Source organism: Carex rostrata, chromosome 8 (assembly GCF_964058835.1).
Source record: "Carex rostrata chromosome 8, lpCarRost1.2, whole genome shotgun sequence".
NCBI lineage: Eukaryota > Viridiplantae > Streptophyta > Magnoliopsida > Poales > Cyperaceae > Carex > Carex rostrata.
The window spans coordinates 3,293,703-3,315,476 of record NC_135925.1 but is presented as its reverse complement, the minus strand read 5'-3'; the positions used below and the strand labels follow the sequence as shown (position 1 = coordinate 3,315,476).

Sequence of the window (21,774 nt, the reverse complement as noted above, 5' to 3'; positions counted from 1 at the left end):
TCTTATAGAATTATAAATAGTTCTTCCTTTTTATTTTTTTTATCTTTTCTATATTTAACATATATCACTATCTATACAAAATAAGAAATAACTTCATCCATCTAAGTAAAGAAATTAAGAAGTATCATCTCCTCCATGAGTCATGACAGAATCATTCATGAGTCATAACCGAATCCTTTATGGGTCATGAGCTGGCCAAATTCACCTCCACGAGTTGCCTTCTTTGTTTTATCATTCCTTCTTTGATTAGATCTATTCTGATTCTATGACGTGTCAGAGTGCTAATTTTAACACTCCCTCTCACTTGGACACGTAAATATCTTCAATCCCAATCTTTATTAGAGCATCATCAAATTCCTTGCTTCCTACGGCCTTGGTGAGAATGTCTGCCATTTGTTCCTGGGATCTTACAAATGGCAAGGAAATAATTCTTGAATCTAATTTTTCTTTAATAAAATGTTGATCTACCTCAATGTGTTTAGTTATATCGTGTTGCACCGAGTTGTGTGAGATATCAATCGCAGCTTTATTGTCACAAAATAATTGCATCTCCTTTTCTGGTTTAAAACCCAGCTCAATAACTAATTTCTTTAACCAGAGTAACTCACACACGTCTTTCACCATTCCTCTGAATTTGACTTCTGCACTTGAAAGAGCCACAACATTTTGTTTTTTACTCCTCCAGGTTATGAGATTTCCCCCAACAAATGTAAAATACCCAGTGGTTGATTTTCGATCTATGATATTATCTGCCCAATCTGCATCAGTGCACCCTATAATTTCAGTGTGTCCATGTTTTATGAATTTGATACCTCGTCTAGGAGTCCCCTTGAGGTATCTAATAATTCTCATAACTACCTCCATGTGTTCTTCTGCTGGGTTATGCATGAATTGGCTAACTATGCTAACTGCATAAGCTATATCACGACGAGTGTGTGACAAATATATTAACTTTCCTACCAGCCGTTGGTACCTTTCTTTGTTAACAAACTTATTTGATCTGTTTACATCCAGTTCGATATTTTTCACGCTTGGTGTATCAGCAGGTTTACATTCAAGCATACCAACTTCAGTCAAGAGATCCAGTACATATTTTCTTTGGGACAAGAATATACCATTTTTGTTCCGAGACACTTCTATCTCAAGGAAATATTTTAAGCCCCCCAAATTTTTCATTTCAAAGTCTCCAGACAACTTTTGTTCAAGTCTCTTGATTTCCTCTAAATTATCTCCCGTGATGATCATGTCATCCACATAAATAATAAGGATAGTTATTTTACCTTCAGCTCTTTTAAAGAAGAGGGTATGATCTGAGTCTCCTTGTATATATCCGTAGCTTCTCATAGCATTACAAAATCTCCCAAACCATGCTTTGGGTGACTGCTTGAGCCTATAAAGAGTCTTCTTTAGTTTGCACACTTTGTTTCTTGTTTCAGGCACGAGGTACCCTGGTGGAATCTCCATGTATAGCATCTTCAACTTTTTCAGGTACAGTAATGGAAGAGAATTGGTTTACAAAGGCAATTAAAGGATATGGTAGCAATGTAGTGCAAGTGTAATTGGAATTGGGTAATTCACATTGCGATTAATACCATCTTCTGGCGCATATCAAGCTGGAGGTATTCCACGATTTATTCGAGGAGGAAGTGTTGGTATAAATTTTCAGAATATTCGAATAGTTAGAAATTAATTAAAATAAATCAAATTGAAATAGAGTTATCCGGATCGTGTACGAAACACTTTCCTTAAGCGTATTTCATCTCATCGTGCAAGATGAAACCGCAACCAAGATAATTTGGGGTACTTGTTGCTCCTTAGACACGCCATGGAAGCAACTGATGATAACTCCGCAATATCCAACATAGATCAGAATTTAAATAATTGGGATAAAATATAAATGGATTAATCAAAGGACTTTGTGTGAGAGTAAATCAAAGAAAAGGTTTTTTTTTTCTCCTTTTCATTTATTTCTCATATGCTATTAACAGAGAAGGGATGCGCCCATATATAATATTGAAATATTAGTAATTGGCTGGTGCGCTAATTAAGAGATTTAAAAGAGATTAATGAGTGCTTTAAATATAAAAGAAATGCATTATAAAATGCCATGAATAGATGCAACGGAAAGATATCATTAATAAAATAATAAGTTGTTATTGACAAAATAACTCACAATTAAAGAAATACATATTCAATTTAACCCTCTAATTTTCAAATATCACAAATGGAGATTTTAAGCAAATTTATTGAAGAGTGAATTTTGAGTTTTTAGAACTAAAGTTCCAACAATCCCCCACAAAACTCAAAATTTAAGAATATCAAATGGTAAACATTATGGAAACAAATTACTGGATATTAATATTGTGCATCAATGAAGTAGTTTAGAAACTTTGAACTTCATTTAGTATCGATAGCATTAACTTCATTTAGGATCGGTTGCTAATGATGGTATTGGCATATGAAAATACTTGGCATCTATTGCGTACCTTTATTTTTGTGCAACTTTTATCTTAACATACCATCTGATATATTTGTTGTTTTATTTTTGCTCTATAGGCCGGGTTTATATCTTGGACATGTATAATTCTGTAATATATCCCTTGGTAAGCACTCTCAACCAGTATTCATTTATTCATTTTAAGCAAATTTATTGAAGAGTGAATTTTGAGTTTTTAGAACTAAAGTTCCAACAGAAAGAGTGTACCTTTGTTCAGAGATAAGTACCTGAGATTCATTATGGGGAGAGACTGGCGGTGTAGGAATAGACTGTATTATTTCTTCTTCATTCTCCTCACGTTCTTCCCATTGGTTTGTTTCATTCTCCTCTCGTTCCAGGTTAGTTTGTGTATTGTGCCGAGTATAAACTCGAAGTTGGGCAGGGGCATTCTGGACCGAATTGGTACCAGCTCCCTCATCAGAATCAAACTCCTGTGGACCTGATGTAGGCCGAGTCTGGTCCTGATTTGGCTCTGTAATTTTGGACTGAGAAATGTCACAACCTAAGTTTGAATTTGTTGCAGAAAACCAAGATATTGGTCATTCTCACTCTCCCCCTGAGCAAGATCCTGGTTTTGTCTAAAGTATGCCTCATTTTCTAAAAATGTCACATCTATAGTCACATAAAACTTTCTAGTAGAACGATTATAACATTTATACCCTTTCTGAAATTGTCCACACCCTAGAAATACACATTTTTCTACACGTGATCATTCAAGTTTGTTGCGTCTATGTTTCTAGATGTGTACATACACACTACAACCAAATTCTCTAGGAGGTAAATTTAGGATAGAAGGTATACGAACGTGTGATGACAGACTTTGTAAGGGAGTTTGGAAATTGTTTGTTGTAGTAGGCATTCTATTCATGAGGTAAACAGCAAAAGAAACAGCATTATCCCAAAAACTAGCAGGTACCTTATTCTCAAATAATAGCGATCTAGTTATTTCCAGTAGATGTCTGTTCTTCCTCTCTGCCACACCATTCTGTTGCGGAGTTTCTACACATGAGATCTCATAGAGCCATTTTCTGAAGAAAAAAAAAACTTTGTAAGAAAAAACTTAATTCGAAAAATATCAGTTTCCAAGTCAATCTGCAGTTTTACTTTTGAAGTCTGCAATTGACATTGAGAACTCTCAAAAATCTAAAAATACACTATAATATACTGATATTTAGATTTTTCAAAGGCCGTAAATTGACTTGGAGGCCCTCTAAGAATAAAGCCACAGATTGATAAAAATATTATTAATAAAATTTTCTATGGTAGTAATAAAAATTTCAGTGGTGTTTTCCTTTTCTTTTTTTTAAATAGTATTAATAAATTTTTCAGTCCCCCTCTAATGTGCCAAAATCATGGCTGAATCGCTCCTCTATCCATTTCTCTCGCTGAGTCTCGCACAACAACGAATCGCGCAAGTTCTAAAATTTAACTTTTGTTAAAGTTTCTTGGTCTTGGTTGAATCGCCACTTTTTTTGAATTGTATCCCTCCCGCCCCTCTCTGCATTTATGATTTATGTGATGTTGGTATAAACTCAAAAAGGGTTATCTCCACTATCTAAAAAAGTAATTTTGCATCAAGAGCCCTAAGCTTCAATTTCTGTTAGAATCGCCAAACAATTTTGCATTAAGAAACATGTATAAACTGAAAGGGGATTTTTAATTTTTTATCATCAGAAACCAGCACACCTTCAAATTTAGCTTTTGCTAAAACCAGTACACATTAATTATTTTTTCCCAAAACTTTAAAATTAAGGGTGGTAATCATGTTTGTAAAGGCAATAACATCAATGATTCAGCACCAGCACCAGCACCAATAAATTAGCTTGCTAGTTTAACACAACCATTTGTTACTCTCAAGCAAGTTTCTTTCAGTTACATATTATAATTGAAATATGGAGGTTTCTTCCGATCAGTCGAGAACACTTGTAGGAAAATTATATTATTTTGGCTCTCAAAAAAGCATCTATGTGGATAGTTACTCATACAACTTGAATGAACTAATTTGAGGAGGTGATGAAACATTATCCTTAAATCTTTCCTCATTTACCACAGGTCTTTTACAGTGTCTAAATTTATAGGATACCAGTTGACAATTCTACTAGCTAACTAAAAATTATTTTGAAACTAAAATGAGCAGATGCAACAAGAGCTACGTGCAATAGGGAGTAGCTTGCCCTGGTGGCTGGTAAAATACTAAATCCCTTTTGATCTCATTGAGTATTCCTTTATTAGCTTTGAAAATGCAGAATCCTCTCTTTCTAGAAGCTTTGATGGTGTGTCATATTCCAGTACTTTTCCTGAAAAACCATAGCACATAATTTTAGCCACATAAGCACGTTCAACCAATATCTAGGATCAGGTGAAAACCGGCTTTTGGTCTAGTGGCAAAGACAATACTCTCTATGTGGGAGGTTGCAGTTCGAAACCCGGATGGAAAATTCTTTGTGGACATTAAATAGTTCGATGGTTTCATCTATTGACCTCTATATGAGATAGGCTAATGTGCTTTCGGTAGCATATATGGACCGAAATACACACGGTCCAAATTTGAAATTTCAAAATCCAAATAGTCGATTTGAACCGTTCATCTTGTTCTCCATATCAATATGTACTTGGAGACCAAATTTTATATTTTCCTGAATTTTTTTACTATTTATTAAGCCACTTTGAAAATTACTGATCCAACAGTGGCTTAACAAAACAGTAAAACCGTTGGATCAGTGATTTTCAAAGTAGCTTAATAATAGTAAACAAATTCAGAAAAATGTAAAATTTGGTTTCCAAGCACATATTAATATGGAGAACAAGATGAACGGTTCAGATCGACTTTTTGAATTTTAAAATTTCAAATTTGGACCGTGTGTATTTCGGACCATATGCTACCGAAAGCATATTAGCCTATCTATATATATATATATCTAAGCGAATTTTGTCATATATGTACATGTATCTTCACACAACTTCAAAAAACACAGGCATAGAAATAGAATTGCTTTACTTGAGAAGTTAGTATTTTCTTTTTGTTTTTCGTATTACCATCACTTAGAACGAGAATGAGGTCGCTGTCTATGACGGTATGAATCCTATGAGCAACTGTGATAACCGTACAGTCGCTAAACTCCTTGCGAATCGTCTCCTGTATGATTTTGTCGGTGGCTGAGTCAACGGAAGCCGTTGCTTCGTCAAGAACCAGAATGTTGCTGCGCTTCAACAAAACTCTTCCCAGGCAGAACAGCTGCCTCTGGCCCACACTCCAGTTCTCTCCATTCTCCACAACTGTAGTAAACAAAATTTACATGTAAGTGTACCTGCATGTAGTTTGATATTGTAAAAGAACCTTTTAATATTCTTGCTTTTTTTTGTAGGGAAAATAGTTGTTTTCTAAACTTATTAACCGGGTAATACTCTGATTTGACAATTTTTTTAAATGAAAGAAGGTGTGTGATACCAGTAGCTTCTGAATGTCAGTGCATTAAGGTCGAGTTAGGGTGAAGATTACGCATATAATAAATTAACATACATCTCATCAAAAGTTGCAGGAATTTTGAAAATTGGCCTATATGTGTAATACTAAGCCTAATTACACTTTTATCCCAAGCAAATCATGGGATATTGCAGACCTTTTCTGAACCCTGATCTCAATACCTAAATTAGAGCTATAAAATGTATCTAAGGAATCCTCAACTAAACAAAAGAAGAACAAAAGGAAATCAACAAAATATAAAACAACATAGTAAAAGAATTTAAATTTGAGACCAGCAAATACAGCAGGTATAGCTAAAGGTATCTCCTTTATTAAAATTTGTAATAACGAAATATATCTATTTATTGGAATTAAAGTTCTTACCTGAGGAGTCCAGCTTCTTTTCACATCCACGTATCAAGTCCCCAAGCTGACACTTGTCAAGCACCTATGATATTGCAACATAGTCACATTTGTGTACTCATAATTATAGCTTTAAATATATAAATTCATCACAGTTTACCTCCCATATCTCTTCATCTGTGTATTCGTTCAGTGGGTCAAGATTTCTTCTTACTGTTCCCTCGAACAATGTCGGTTCTTGTGGAATAATGCTAAGTCGAGATCTCAAATCATGTAACCCAATCTTGCAAATATCCACATTATCAATTTCAATGGTACCTTGTCTTGGTTCTACTATCCGGAAAAGTGCTTGTATAAAGGTTGATTTGCCGCAGCCAGTGCGGCCAACTATACCTACTTTTTTCCTTCCTGGCACTACACATGTCACACCTCTTAGCACCGATGGTAGGTGCTCTGCATACCTTACCTATAAAAGTAAATAATTTAGTAATTAATTTAACAAATTATGATAACTAGCCCAAAAGGCACCCTCAGAAGACTAGAAACCTCTTGCATTCAAACAATATATTACATGTAAACAAGGTAAATGAAAATATTATTACAAATCAAATTACGTTGTGTCAAGCAAGGTACCTAATTGGAGATCAATACTTTATAAGGATATGTGGCATTTAAAATTGTGAAATTAAATTAATAAAAAAGTATGTAGGGTCATTTTAGCTCTAGTAAGATATATCTTTAGTTTAAGCAAAAAGGAAACCAGTGCAAATTAATCTGCCTCAAAATATAATCCACAATGTAAAGAAAAATAAAATAAAAATGCAAGGCACAAATTTTTGTTTACCTCCAAGTTATTTATATGAATTATTCCATTTTCAGGCCATTTGTTTGGTGGCCTGCAGTCTTCAATTAGCAAAGGAGCTTCACTTGGTATATGCGAGTACTGTAGTATTCTCTCAACTGATATCATTTTATTTTCAGCATTGCATATGTTCCATATTACTGTTGATAGTTGTGAATTGAGACTTAGTGCATAAGTTGCTGCAAGCCCTGCAATGCCTGTATAATAATATATATCGGATAACAATATAGTAGAAAGTTGAGATGATATTAATTTTGAACATTTACACATTCATGTAAATATTAATTTGGAAAATTTATAAAACAAGGAATGATCCTGAAGGAAACTTTGAGAGGAAGTTCTCTCATAAAGATTATGATGACCAATATAGTTGATAGGTATTGTCACACAAAAATTAGTCCCACCTTTCACTGTCTAGTAGAAAATAAGAAATTTGGATGGTATATTCTTTTGAGCAAAAGAGAGCAGGAATATAGAAAACGAAAATGACAAAAACTGAAAGTAGTAATTCTGATTATAAAGTTATTGCATATGATCATCTTCAAGAGCATGTTAGTTGTAGGAATTAATGAAGAAAGATATTTTGAAATTTACTCAGTCTCAACCCCTTGTTAGCCTAGTATATGCACAGGTTGAAAAGTGCAGTCAGACTGGTATGATTACATAAAGAGCAATTAAAGACCAAAAGCCACTAGTAAATCACTATGCTAATGACATAGTTTATGAATTAAGTAGAAATGACTGAGAACTCACTTGGATTTATGAAACCTTCTGGGAGGCTGACAAGGAGGAGGAGGGAGAAAGCAAATATGAAATTAGATAACACATTGAGCCTGAAAGAAAGCCATTCCATGGCCGATATATTATGAAACCAGGGTTCCGAGTGGCTATTAATGCGGCTTAAATTTGACTTTCTAAACCGATCCTCCTGGTTAAATGCCCTAATTGTAGCAGCTCCTGTGAGTGACTCGGCAAAATGATGAAGAATTGGGGCTCGCTGAATTTCTGATAGGCGGGCCAGCTCTCGTGCTGTTGGGATGTAGTACTTCTGCAATAGTGTAGTCATTATTTAACTTAAGAAGGATGAATAATTAATTTGGCAGTGCAATCATGTAACACTCTGTTTGTTTGTCTGTGCAAGAAAGAGAAAGAAAGATCTTACTTGATACCAGAGGCAGATAAATGTTACAGGAACAAATATGGCAAATACCGGCCATGCAATTTGCGACATAACCACAATTGTTGCCGTGATTTGTATGATCGCAAAAGCACACCATCCTAGCTTGCCCGCAATTTCCATATCTAGCACACTCTGGTCATTTGATGCCTATTGATGACAAGAACAAATAATTGAAGATCTACTTGATTTGTTCAACTGTAAATTGGAGCCTAATGGGAATAAATTGAAGCCTAAATCTAATTGAAGGATAATTTATCAGTGCTTGTCCCTGTCAGGTTCTCCTAAATTTTTCTTGTGAATTTGATTTCTGGTGACTAATTTCAAAATAAGTAAATCGCAATATGATTATGGACTAATAGGACAACTGAGAGTTAACTGAGGCGAGTTAAGGCAAATTAAGGCTAACTGAAGGATTTATGATTAGTTGAGTCTGCATTAGTCATACATGGAAATAATACTGTTAAATAGAAATAATCAATAATGCAACTCTTTATTGTCTAATAATGAACCAAAGTAACTCAACAACTAACCCGATTTAATATCCTTCCTGTTGGAGTAGAGTCAAAGAAGAGCATGGGTGCACGAAAGATGCTATGAAGCATGTTCTTGAAGAATTTCTCTGATGTATGAAGCCCTAACGAAAAAACGAACAATGCCCTTGCAAGCATGCCCAGTGAACTCCCAAAGGATAGAAGTGTGTACACCAAGAAGAGCATCCCCATGCCCACCGCTGGTTTAGCTGCAGTTGTGGCTGGAGACGCCCATGAAATCCAGTAGTAGCTCGCCACCTGTGCGCATATACAGAAATTTAATTTAACAAACGTGCACTACAGAACAAGATGCAGAAATTCCTCCCAGTACCAACCAACAGAGCTTGTTAACTTACAAACTCAACTACAGTACTAATATTGAACCAAACTCATTCAGTTAATTATGAGTTAACTACTGGTAAATGTGCCAATGCCAAAGTAGAGCAATTAAGTTCTGAGAATCAGTAGACCAATTTTTGTGCAGTACAAAGGTCATTGAGAAGTACATTACTTTCGGCTAAAAAGCCATGCGTAGCCATATATCACTGTTTTTCCTTTTTTGCCATTTCTCTGGTATTAAGGGTAGCAGAATCGCTATTGAAGATTATGCAAGAATTGGAGACACAATAGCTAGAGACACTTAGCAGCGTATGCTATATGCAATCTTTTCAATATCAACTTCCAAGATTACAATATCAATTATATTAATATCCAATCAATTTGGATCAATTTGTTGGATTAAAATTTTGTGTAATAAGGAAGCCCAACGACTAGTAGAATAATTAGGAAATCTTCACAATGACTAATTATTCTATATTATAAACCCTTGTAAGCAATGTAATGCTCAATTCAACCAATGAAATATTTCATCTTCAAATTCCATCTCAAAATTTAATAATCTCACTGGCACACAATCCATACCTGCAGTGACTGGTACAAAATTTGCACCAAAATTATGACCGGGACCAGGGCACCGCCTTTAACAGCTGTCATATACGTCCAATAGACCTGTTTACCTATGGCACCTTTCTCTCTCTCTTCCTCCTGTGTAAGCCTCCCTTTCTGGGTGTTGTCCTGAGAAAGGTCATGCAGTGACTCTTGCTTGCTTTTGCTTTCAGATCGGTCGGTGGTGCTCTTAGAGTTGCATTCTGGAGGCATTGATGAAAGCCTGCTTGAACTTTCTGCATTTAGGATGGATCCTAGAGCTTGGCTATGCGCACCAACCAAGGACTCAAACCCTATGTTTTGCTGAAGTAGATCTTTGAAGTTTCCTACTTGTGCAATCTTTCCATCTTGCATTACCTATTGTGCACATATGTGGTAAATCTATTCTCAATGTAAAAATGAATGTAATCGGCATGCAACAGGTAGCAAACTGAAAGGCCAAACTGTTGTCATAGCTGCTTTTGGAACTCGACTATTTGAACTAATTAAGTTAGTATTCTTTTCTTCTAACACTGTTTACATATTTTGACTAAATCACAAATGATTTTTTATTACCCCTTTGGTGGATCTGTTGTACAGAGTTAGAATAAGACCGTCTGGTAGAGGTTACTATGCTGCAAATGTAATGCTTAGACCAGGGTTATATGCAAATATAATGCAATATTTACATTTGAGGTAGCAAAATTCACATATTACATTGTTGAAAGAAAACCCTAAAAAAACATTGCTGAAAGAGCACTTAGTCTATATAATCTTACAAGGATCAGGTCAGCAGCTGGAAGAAGTTCAACTTGATGAGTGACATAAAGTATTGTTTTTTCCTTGAGAATGCCCATCAGGCAATCCTGCATTAAACAGTAAAACCAAATATTATATTATAAAGGACATTAAATGTCATGGTATTCACATAAATTGGAAATATCTTATCTTAATATAGTTTTTTGTATAACAAAATATATATAAATAAGCCTTATTAAATGCAAAACTTGATACATAGATTGAATGGAATATTTACTTTAAATAGTTGGCTTCCCGTGAGAGCATCCACAGCACTAAAAGGGTCATCAAGTATATAGATGTCAGAATCCTGATAAACTGCTCGAGCAATTTGAATCCTCTGCTTTTGGCCTCCACTTATGTTAATACCTCTCTCTCCAATTTCTGTCAAGTCACCATTGGCGAATAAATCTAAATCCTTCCTTAAGGCGCATGCTTCTATGGTAATTTCATACTTCTCCCTCTCATACGGTTTTCCAAAGAGGATATTTTCCCTTACATTGCCTGACAAAATCCATGGTGTCTGTGGTACGTAAGCTTTGGTTCCTCTTACCATTACAACCCCGCTCAATTTTGGAATTTCACCAAGTATGCATGACAATAGACTAGACTTGCCTGAGCCAACAGCCCCACAAATAGCCACTTTCATGCCTTTACAAACCTTCAATTGTATTTCCATCAGTGTTGGTACTTTTGACTCCTCATCCCAACTAAATTCACCATCCTTAATCTCAATCTCATATTCTGACTTGTCTTTTGCCATTATCTCAACCCCATTTGAGTCTAGTTCTTTTTCTTGGAGATATGAGGCAATCCGATCACCTGAAACCTTCCCTTGAGCAAGCACTGAAAGCAAATCAGGCAGACTATAAATTGGTTCTTGTAGCATTCGGAAGGTGGCCAATGCAGCCAAAACCCTACCGGCAGTAAGAGGAACCCCCATCAATATACATGACCCAAATGTAATGGCTGAAATAAATGTTGGTGAACCCCAAAATATAAAGCTAATAATAGCTCCTATTCGTACTGACTTCCAGAGCCAACCACATTCAACTCCTCTCAATTCTTCCAATTTATTAAGGTACTGAGTGTCCCAAGTTTGCAGTTTCAAAATCCTCATGCTTTTTAGAACCTCGCTTGTAGCTTTCATTCTAGCATCCTTAGATGCCATAATTTTCATATGCAAACTCTTAAGGATGCGAGTTAAGGGTATATTTAAAGCCATAATAGCAAGTGTGGCTGCAAGACCAGCAAATGCCCCCATGCCAAGATTTTGGTGCAGAACAAAGATAGCAAGTGGCACTTGTACTGGTAACATCCAAACAATATTTGCATACCATACAACATCCGTTACTTTCTGTACATCGACACTCATATAGTTTATGATCTCCCCACTAGTGTGAGCTTGCTTAGACCGGCTAGACAAACGAAGCCCCTTTTGGTAAATATGGGATATTAAAGCGCCTCTAACCCGCATTCCTAATTGTCGTGCACCAAAAATCCACTGCCTTTGAAATATCGTTTCTAGGACTTTTGCACTGAGGAATGCAATAGCTAGTACATACCCTCTTCTCAATCCATTCTTTCTCTCTCCACCTAAAAAACTAACAAGCTGGTCGATTAAAGATGGCCCCACATAAGAGGCACTTGCACTTGCAACCGCAAAAAATGCATTTATCATCACCTTTCTTCCAACAAATAGAAAGATGGCTTTGTAGACTGCAGAGGTACTTAACCCCTGCCTCTCTTTCACACTATTCAGAATGTTAGCAAAGGAGCTTGATACAAACTCAGAGGCATCTTTTTCATATAGTTCAGGTACATCATCCCTTTCTAGAGGCTTCTTGTATCCTTTTGCAAATAGGGGGCTCATCCAAGAGAAAGTTACCAATTGAATGAGACTAGCATTTCCATAAAGAGATTTTTTTTTATTTTCCCTGTTCTCTTCAACTGAACTAGTTAGAAGAGGTTGCATCATCTCATTTTGTACCAAAGTGATCCCAGTTTCCCCTTTGATTGAAATGGCAAATAGATAGGTGGAAGAAAGTGCCATTATTATGTTGGCACATTCTCGCACTCCAATAGAATATTTCTCGACGAGTATCTGGTGTATATCAAAAGACAGAGAGATAATAGCCTGAAAAAAGTTGCATGTCCACCATGCTCTAATAATTGGTGTGATTTGGGTACATTTCAAGTGCTGAAATTTGAATGTAATGATAGATAAATATACCCATGATATTGATTGTAGAGCTTCAGATATAACCGAAAATTGGTACCAGCAGCCGGTTTGGTCGAATTGTAGTATTAGCAGTGTGATTTTCAGGATGTGGGATGCTAACACTATCAAGCAGCAAGCTTTGATTGCTTGGTAAGCCAAACTGGAACTTAATTCTGAAAAATTATTGTTTGAGTTGGAATTTCTGCATTCTACGGTTTGGGGTCTCTCTGATTTTTTTCTGATCTTCTTAAGTAGAAAATCAACCATAATAGTTGTGATAAAAATGAGGTGGATGAAAGCAAAAAGACTATTCCAGAAACAAGGTGAAGAAATTGTCGACCATCCTTCCCAAATTTGGGAAAATTGGAGGCCTGCAGTGCAGTTCAATGATAAAACATATTAGACTGATGCCTTGCTTTTGTCTATATGGGGTAATTATTCTTATACAATACAATTTGTGGGAAATATTTATGTTTCCTCTGTGTAGTAAATTGTATATATATCTTCTTTAGATGTCATTTTTGAGAATTGAACAAATTGAACATGTGTCCTCTTGAAAGAGACGAGAGTTCATGCCACTGCACTAAGCCCGCAGTTCTTTTATTCACCTTTTATTATTGCAACAAAATTGTTATTATATAGAAAAAAAAATATAGTATACAATTGTCCTTTTGTTGTAATATAGAAACTGTTAATCATGTACTTGTGACATGTTCTCATGTAATTCAAATGTGGGATTGGATAAGGGGTGAAAACAGAGCGGATAGGGGTAAAACCATATCTATATTTCTTTTTAATTTTTTTAATATGAATATAGATCAAATATTAAACGGATACGAATCAGGTCAAATATTTATTAAAAATATATAAAATATTATTAAAAATACTGTAGCTCATAATATTCATTTAATTATAATGTTGAATAACATATTTTTTTCATAATATATATTAAACTATATGGTATATATCTATTATTCGGATACAGATAATGAAACGTAAAATTATATATGTATCCATATCCACACAAATATCGGATATCAACATTTAATTTTTCGAATACATATCGGATTTTATCCACACCGTTTTCACCCCTAGATTGGATTGCTGCTTTTAATGGGTTTTATTTCAATTGTTCATCTATTAAGGATTTGTCGTTCCTAAATGGAAGTATTCCTTTGAAAGACAAATTGTTATTAGAACTAATAAGTGGGGTTTGTGTTATGGATGATATGGTTAGAAAGGTATAACTTATGCTTTAAAGATTCTGCAATCAAACCTATCCAAAATATAGCAGCAAAAATAACAAGCTTAGCATCTTTTTGGTGTACATGTAAAGATGATAAAACCTTTTTTAAACTGACTCTTGTCTTGCCTAATGAAATAATGATTTTTTGGATTTAATTAGTATCGAGTTTAGATGACAGATATAGAGGAGCATGAGGCAGTGAAGCAACAACTTGAGTGTGGACACGTCATCATCACTAAAGATAGATAAACAATCCTTTTTTGTTATGTGATATTTTGGGTTCTAGGAAATTTTGTTGATGCTCTCTATATTTCTTGTATTTTGATGGGTTAGATATCAGTTTTTTGTAAGAACTGTAATTTTTACTTTCGCAAGGTTCTATTTGTAAAAACTGATAGTTTGTACTTTAGGGGTATTCAAACGGTCGGTTCGGTTGAAACCGAACTAAAATAACCAAACGAAACTTTTTTCGGTTTTCAAAAATAGAACCGAACCGAACTAATTAAATTTATAAACCGATTAAGAACTGAATCAAACAAATCGAAGTAAATTTCAGTTTGTGCAGTTCGAACCGAAGTATACCTATTAGTGCCATTATTAATGAAAATTAAACATGTTCATACATAACTTGTTCAATTTCATACAAAATATACAAATGTTTTGAAATATTTAAACTAAAATGAAAGAAAAGAAGCAATACTTGAACCAAATAAAATATAAATCATACTTGAACCAATATAATTTGATCGGTTCGGTTTAGTCGGTTTTGAAAAGTCTAAACTGAACCGAACCATTTAAACCGAATAATTCAAAAATTCAATCGAACCGATCCATTTAAACAGAAAAACCGAACCATTTACACCGACATTTTTCGGTTCAATTGAAAACCGAACAAACCGAACCGTTTGAACACCCCTAATTCTGTACCAGATATTTGATACGTAGCTTGTCCTTACTTTTTATTTCGTACAAATCGGTGGTTTTCCAACTTCTATAAAAAAAAACAAAGAAAAATTATGTACGACATATTATTTCTTATTGGAAGAAAATTTGATACGGCTTATTTGGAGATATTTCTCCGTTTTAATCATGATATAAACATGGAAAGTAGATATATTATAGTAGAATTAGCTAGTGTCTCTCAAGTTCATCAAGTTATTTGATTAACTTGATGAGCTTAACTTTAAATCAATCAAAAGGATTTTAAATAATAAGTTTAAATTGTTGAAACCAATCAACTTGATAAGTGATATGTTTATATGGCAAATTTATAAAAGTTCCGACTTAATTTAATATTAAATCAAGCAATAAAAAAAAACAGATTTACAAGCGAAAAACAAATTTTTCTTACCTGATAGATTGAACCACTGGCGACGAGCCGTGAGTAGCGTATCCTCTGAGAAGCTTTCAAGCCCCTCCTCTAGGAACCTGCTTAGACGGTTCTCTCTATCCATTCGGTACATTAAACTCAGGTAAAAGAGGTATAAGAGAAAGAGAGAGAGAGTTACTGACAGAGCGCGTGTGTGTGTGTATAAAACAGAGGAAATATTAAAGGATGTAGTGCTGTGATTGGTTTGGTTTTGTAGGGTCACAACTGACGAGGCATAAAGCATTTTATATTCTCAAGATTGCTCTGTATTTCATAATTTTGTTTGATTATTTTTGGGTAGAAAATTTTAGGTATGTTCCTTCAAAACTACTAAATTACATATTTCTTCTTCTAAAATATATAATATTATATATATTTAAAAAATTTAATTCACAGAGTTGCTCAATCTATTGTATTTTTTTAGAACTCATTTTAAATCTGTGAACTACCAATTTAATCTTTTATTAAAAAAATAATAATAATATGTAGCACAATCTTTTAATTAGTTTGTTTGTGTGAACAAATGATTTATTTCTTAATTTGTGATGTACACACAACCATAAACCTAAATGTTGCTTTGTATGCGTCAGAAGTAAGGAATACATTTTTTCACCTTACAAATTGACCAATTAGATCTTACATACATGTTACATATTTTTTTATTTTTTTAATAAAGAATAAAATAAGTACTTTATAAATTTAAATAAGTTTTAATTAAAAAAGTAATAAATTGATTCAATTGTGAGATTTTTATATGATATTATAAATTTTAGCAGGAGAAATACGTAATTTCAAAGTTTTTGAGAGATATATGAAATTTCAAACTTTCATGTATTCAAAAAACGCGAAACCATAAAGAAGAAACTTATAAACAAGCATTCAACTTAATATTATATTTAAGAATCAGTCTTTAGTCTAATGACAAAAAATCAATGTCTTTTGTGTGATAGGTTGCAGATTCGAAATTCAATTAAAAGATTCTCAGTGCACATTAGAATTGAAGTAGGAGACTTAGACCTCTATTTTTTTATAAGAAAAATAATTGTATCTTTCTTGAATTTTTAAATAATTCTTTACTACGATAATGATATAGAAAATAGAGAAAAAGATTATTGTTTTCTAAGAAGAGGCAAGAGGAAAAACGGCTATTTTTTCTAAAAGCAATATAGAAAAATTAGAAGAAAAAAAAACCCGGCTATTTTTACCATGTAATTCTAGTTCATAATAAGGCAACTGATAATTTAGCCCGATTTTTTTTTTATTTAGTTAAAATAAATCTCTAGAATATCTAAACAGAATATTTTGATAAATTAGAAGGTTGAAATTGCAAACCTCAACTGAGATGTCGGGGCATCCAACCTCGACACAAATTGAGGACATTTTTTTAGAAACCATAAATAAATAAATAAAATTATCAAACTAACTTGATTGTTTTGGTTTTTACAAAAATTATAAGAATTGAGATATCATTTCGGTCCGAAATATTTTTTTTCCTGAGACCGAGATGTCATTTCGATCCGAGCCATTTTCACTTATTTCAATCAAAAAATGATGTAGTTATTGGATAAAATTTGTGAAAACACCTCGGACCGAAATGACAATTTAGTACGAGGAAAAAAAAATACTTCAAATCGAAATGACATCTTGGTTCTTATGATTTTTGTAAAATCAAAGCAATGAAGTTGGTTTGATAAAAAATATATATATATTTATGGTTTCTAAAACAATTTCCAAACTGACGGTTGAGTTTTTCTAACTATTTGGATAAAATATCTGCAAATTTATTAGAAAATAATACCGCTAAAAGGCTCGGATCGCAAAATTCAATTTTAATTTAGGTTTGGAGTTATGCACCCATCTCTCAAAAAAAAAAAAAAAAATCTCTGGCCTTTTTATTTCCCCATTATACTTTTCTGAGAGTTAATTTTGATTAAATAAAAAAATCGGTAATTTGATGGGTAATTTGAGGAGCATTGTGATATTTCAATATTTTGATGGGTAATCATGACAATTTTGCTTAAACTAATGCATGGGTTTTGTTTGCACTTTTTGCGTACCAATTAAATTGAATTTATCCCAATTTGCAAGTGTTCCATATATCTATGCCCTCAAAATGATATGATTGAGTATTTGGCTACGATTAATCTGATTAAAAGGCTTACTTCGTCAGAATCGTTTTTTGCATTGCAATTAGATAACAATGTACTAACATAGAAAGTCCTCATTTATTTATACATAATATATCAAGTTGGAAGTGTCTAATTATCCACAGCATTTTGTCCATCATTTGTCCACAGCTTTGACTTGCGCGAATACTGTAAAATTAATTCTACATGTTGTATAATTATACAATATATCACATAAAATATATCAGTTAATCACAAAACATTCAGCAACTATTTGAAGTGGTCCCATGATAGTTAGAAAAAGATTGGAACGAGAAAAGAAATGTACTTTCAAACTGTACTTTCGAAAATTACAGCTATAGAAAATTATTGGCAGTTAGAGTTAGTTATTAGCGGTTATTAGCGGTTAGAGTTAGTTATTAGCGTCTGCACTGGATTGAATCTTGTATACTGTAAAATTGAATCTTGTATACAGTAAAATTTTCGATTGAATCTTGTATACTATAAAATTGATTCTTGTATACAGTAAAATTTTCAATTGAATCTTGTATACTGTAAAATTTTCAAATAATACTGTAAATTTTCAATTGAATCTTGTATACTGTAAAATTTTTAAATCTAAATCATAAAATAATACCATGTATACTGTAAGATAAAATGTAAAAAATGATACATTTCAGCTTAAACTACAACCTGCAAAGAATCATGTATACTATAAAATTTCAAAATTTATACATATATCCATCATCTGTTCAACAAAAATCTGTTCACCACACAAAAAATCTGTTCACCACACACAAAATATGTTCACCACAATGTTTGACTCTGCTAATTCTTCAAATCCTACATCTCCCGCAATATCGGGTTCAGAATTTAAATCGATTTCTACAATTCTAATTTCTGCAATACTATTCACACTTGAATTTTCACTTGTCAAATCTTCATTCAAATCAAAAGTCATTGGGGCAAAACTGTAAAAATCAATACTAAAGAATGTTAGACACAAAAAAAAAATATAATGATGTACATCAAAATGTATTCATAACACTGCATTTGTATATCTTATATACTGTAAATTACTTAATATAAAATGTAACATACACATATTATAAAAAAAAATACAAAGTGCATATCAAAACATTACTTATATACTGTAAAATTTGTCACCTATACCTTAAACCAAACCCATTTATAATATAAAATGATATATATAACATTTAAAAAATAACAATATATATCATGTAAAACTGACTTGCGCCAATTCTGTAAAATTTCTAATTCAAAACTGTAACTTATGTAAAATAATCTAATAACAATTTTCAAACATAAAGAAAAAATATCATTTCACTTGCATCAATCCTGTAAAATTCATCATTCAATGCTGTAACTTAAATAACAAATCTTATAAAAAATGTCATTCAAATTTTCAAACATCCAAAAACTTTCATAACAGATTGCAAAATGCACAATTTCACAAAACTAACAATACAATATGAAAACATTTCAATATGCACCGGTAACTTAAATAACAAATTCTACAAAAAATGTACTTCACATTTTTAAAATATCAAAATCGCAAATCTAAACTGAAAAATCACAAAATCGTAACATTTCAGAAAGAAATTTTTCAAAATATCATAAATCTACAGAAAATTATAAGAATAAGTGTAACCTTGAGTATTTTTCTAATTCATTTTTGTTCAAAAGGATTCGAAATCACTCTCAGTTTATCCACCGATTCAGCGATGACACGGTTTCCTGATCATTACAGGTTTCTGTACCCAGAAGGCGCCGGCATCAGACACTTTAACAATTCTTTTTTTGCCGGGTAGTGTCTTTCTTTGTATATCAGTTTCTCTCAGGGAAATTTTAGCGACCTGTCCCGATCTTCACATGGTGTGTATTCCAAATATTTCACATCGCACGGTTGAAACCTTTTTGTACTACCTGCCAGCACCGGTGACTCATCAACAGTGTGATGAGCGGTAAAGTCGAGAGAGGAAGCGGCAAAACTTGACGGGGAGGAAGCGGTGTTTCGACTGTGTTGAACCTCTTAGGAGATCAATCTCTCTCTCTCTCTCTCAATCAATCTGACAAGTATTGCTATCTCTCTCGAGATCAATCTCCGATCGGATTCAAAGAGAAGAGACCGATCTGATTCAAAGAGAAGAGAAGATGAGGCGATTAGTTTTGAGAATTCTAATTTGAGGGATCGGGTGTTTAAATAGCAAGACGAAGTCGTTGGAAGAAGGTGGGGACCGATAGTTAGAACGGAAGTTGAATAAGATTGTGGACAGATGGTGGACAAAATCCAGTGGACAGAAACCTTTTCTCTATCAAGTATTTATATATGAGAAATGTTCTGGTACCCCAAGCCACTGTACCCTATCCAATTCCCCAATCAGTTCAACTGATATATTTCTAATTTTAGAAAGTAGTTCAACTGATAAATTTCCAATTTTATCTGGTTTGCCTTTCAATTTGATCGGAACTCAATTATACCCGAGCGCGTCCCCCGAGTAGTTTAATAGAAAAAACCTTTCAATATTGTCTAACTTCCATTTATAGCGCTAATATTCAAACATTTAAAACTATATTTATAATATTTTAAAATGTTACTCGCAAGCATATAAACATCTATCTGAAAGCATTTCTAAATAGTTTTAACTCTCAACTACTTTTGTCTTCAAGCAAAAAAAAGAAAGATTTTTTACACCCACTCTTTTTTATTTTTTCTTTGATTATTATAATTTATTTTTCTGATGATCCATGATGAATTTTACGAATCTAAAAATACGAACGTTTTTTATTCGATTTTATCTTTCAAATAAAATCCATGAAGAAATACTTTTGAATAATTTTAAAGTCATTTGTTTTTTTTAAAGTAAAACTCATGAGCACTTTAAATTTTCAAGTTTTTAAATCTCAGTCTACAACCATTCAATTTTTCAAGGCTTTGTACATGAGGTTTATATGTTTTGTACATAAGTTTTGTAAATGCAGTGTTATTGTTGAGGTTTATATGCTTTGAAGTGTTATTGTTGAGGTTTAAATTCTTTGTACATGAGGTTTATATGTTTTATTCTAGAGATTTAAAGTGTTATTAATGAAGTTTATATGCTTGTACATGAGGTTTATATGCTTGTAAATAAAGGTTTACATTATTTTGAAGCAAAATAAAAAATAAAAAAAAGCCACAGAGATTTAAAGTGGTAAAAAAAATTACAACACAAATATAACTCGAAAGTTATTCTTCATGGATCTCATTTGAAAGAGAAAATCGAGTTTAATCTGTAACGTAGTTAACAAATTATTATGGACAAGTGACAAGCTATAATATTATGATAGATTAGTTGTATCCATGACAAACTAATAGTTCAGGTTCGGTTTAGTGGGATCAAAAATACGTGATTCAAAAATAATTCAGATATAAATCAGGAATGATTCGATACCACAAGAAAGCAAAAAAAAAAAAAACCCCAAAAAATGAATTTGGATTTTTTTCGTATTTTTCTCACAAATAATTTGTGATTTGAATTTTATTCTCATTTTATTTACAAATAAAATGTATTATACATTTTTTTTTGCGTTTTATTTAAAGTTCAGTTTAAAAATGTCCAAAAAATAAATAACATGCAAATTATTCGTGAATTTATCACGTTCATGTTAGTAAGTTGTATCTGTGTACAGGGGCGGACCCAGAGTAGAACAGGGGGTAGCCGCCTCCCCTCGGATTTTGAGTTTTAGTGGTGATCCATCAGTACCGATCGACTTTGTCCCCTTTGTAAAAAAATGTTGTCCTGTCTGGATGTTTGATTTGTAATTCGGGTTAAATTTAGTATTAAAATCAAAATAATTTTTTTGAATTATGATTGATAATTAGAATTATACATTAAAGTATCATAAATTACAAGTCAAAGTATTGAAAAATATAAGTCAAAGTATTATTTTTTATCAAATATTCAATTATTTAATAAATTTAAATCCAATATATTTTTTTACCCTGATAAAAATTTTGAGTCCGCAAGTTGATTCAATATATTAAAATTTATGACCGACGAAGACTAAATTTATGCCCTGAGTCTTTCCTTTGTCTTTTTGTTTGGATGTAAACTCAGAATCAGATGGCCTGAGTGGGATTCATACTCTGCCTGCGCCTCGCGCCAAAATTGAGAAGTTTCCATCTGCTTTCATT

At 33.0% G+C, this 21,774-nt stretch overlaps 1 protein-coding gene across 1 annotated transcript; it reads right to left on the bottom strand.

Annotated features, from left to right (window-relative positions):
• Positions 1-4,408: 4,408 nt before the first annotated feature.
• LOC144558844 (putative ABC transporter C family member 15) lies at positions 4,409-13,195 on the bottom strand. Its single transcript, XM_078307745.1, has 11 exons — positions 10,856-13,195; positions 10,599-10,685; positions 9,817-10,197; positions 8,896-9,153; positions 8,348-8,512; positions 7,939-8,233; positions 7,168-7,382; positions 6,484-6,789; positions 6,345-6,408; positions 5,534-5,773; positions 4,409-4,794 (listed from the first exon to the last, which is right to left on the bottom strand). The coding sequence occupies exons 1-11, from the start codon at positions 13,103-13,105 to the stop codon at positions 4,691-4,693; spliced, it is 4,365 nt and encodes a 1,454-aa protein (XP_078163871.1). The 5' UTR covers positions 13,106-13,195; the 3' UTR covers positions 4,409-4,690.
• Positions 13,196-21,774: the final 8,579 nt, after the last annotated feature.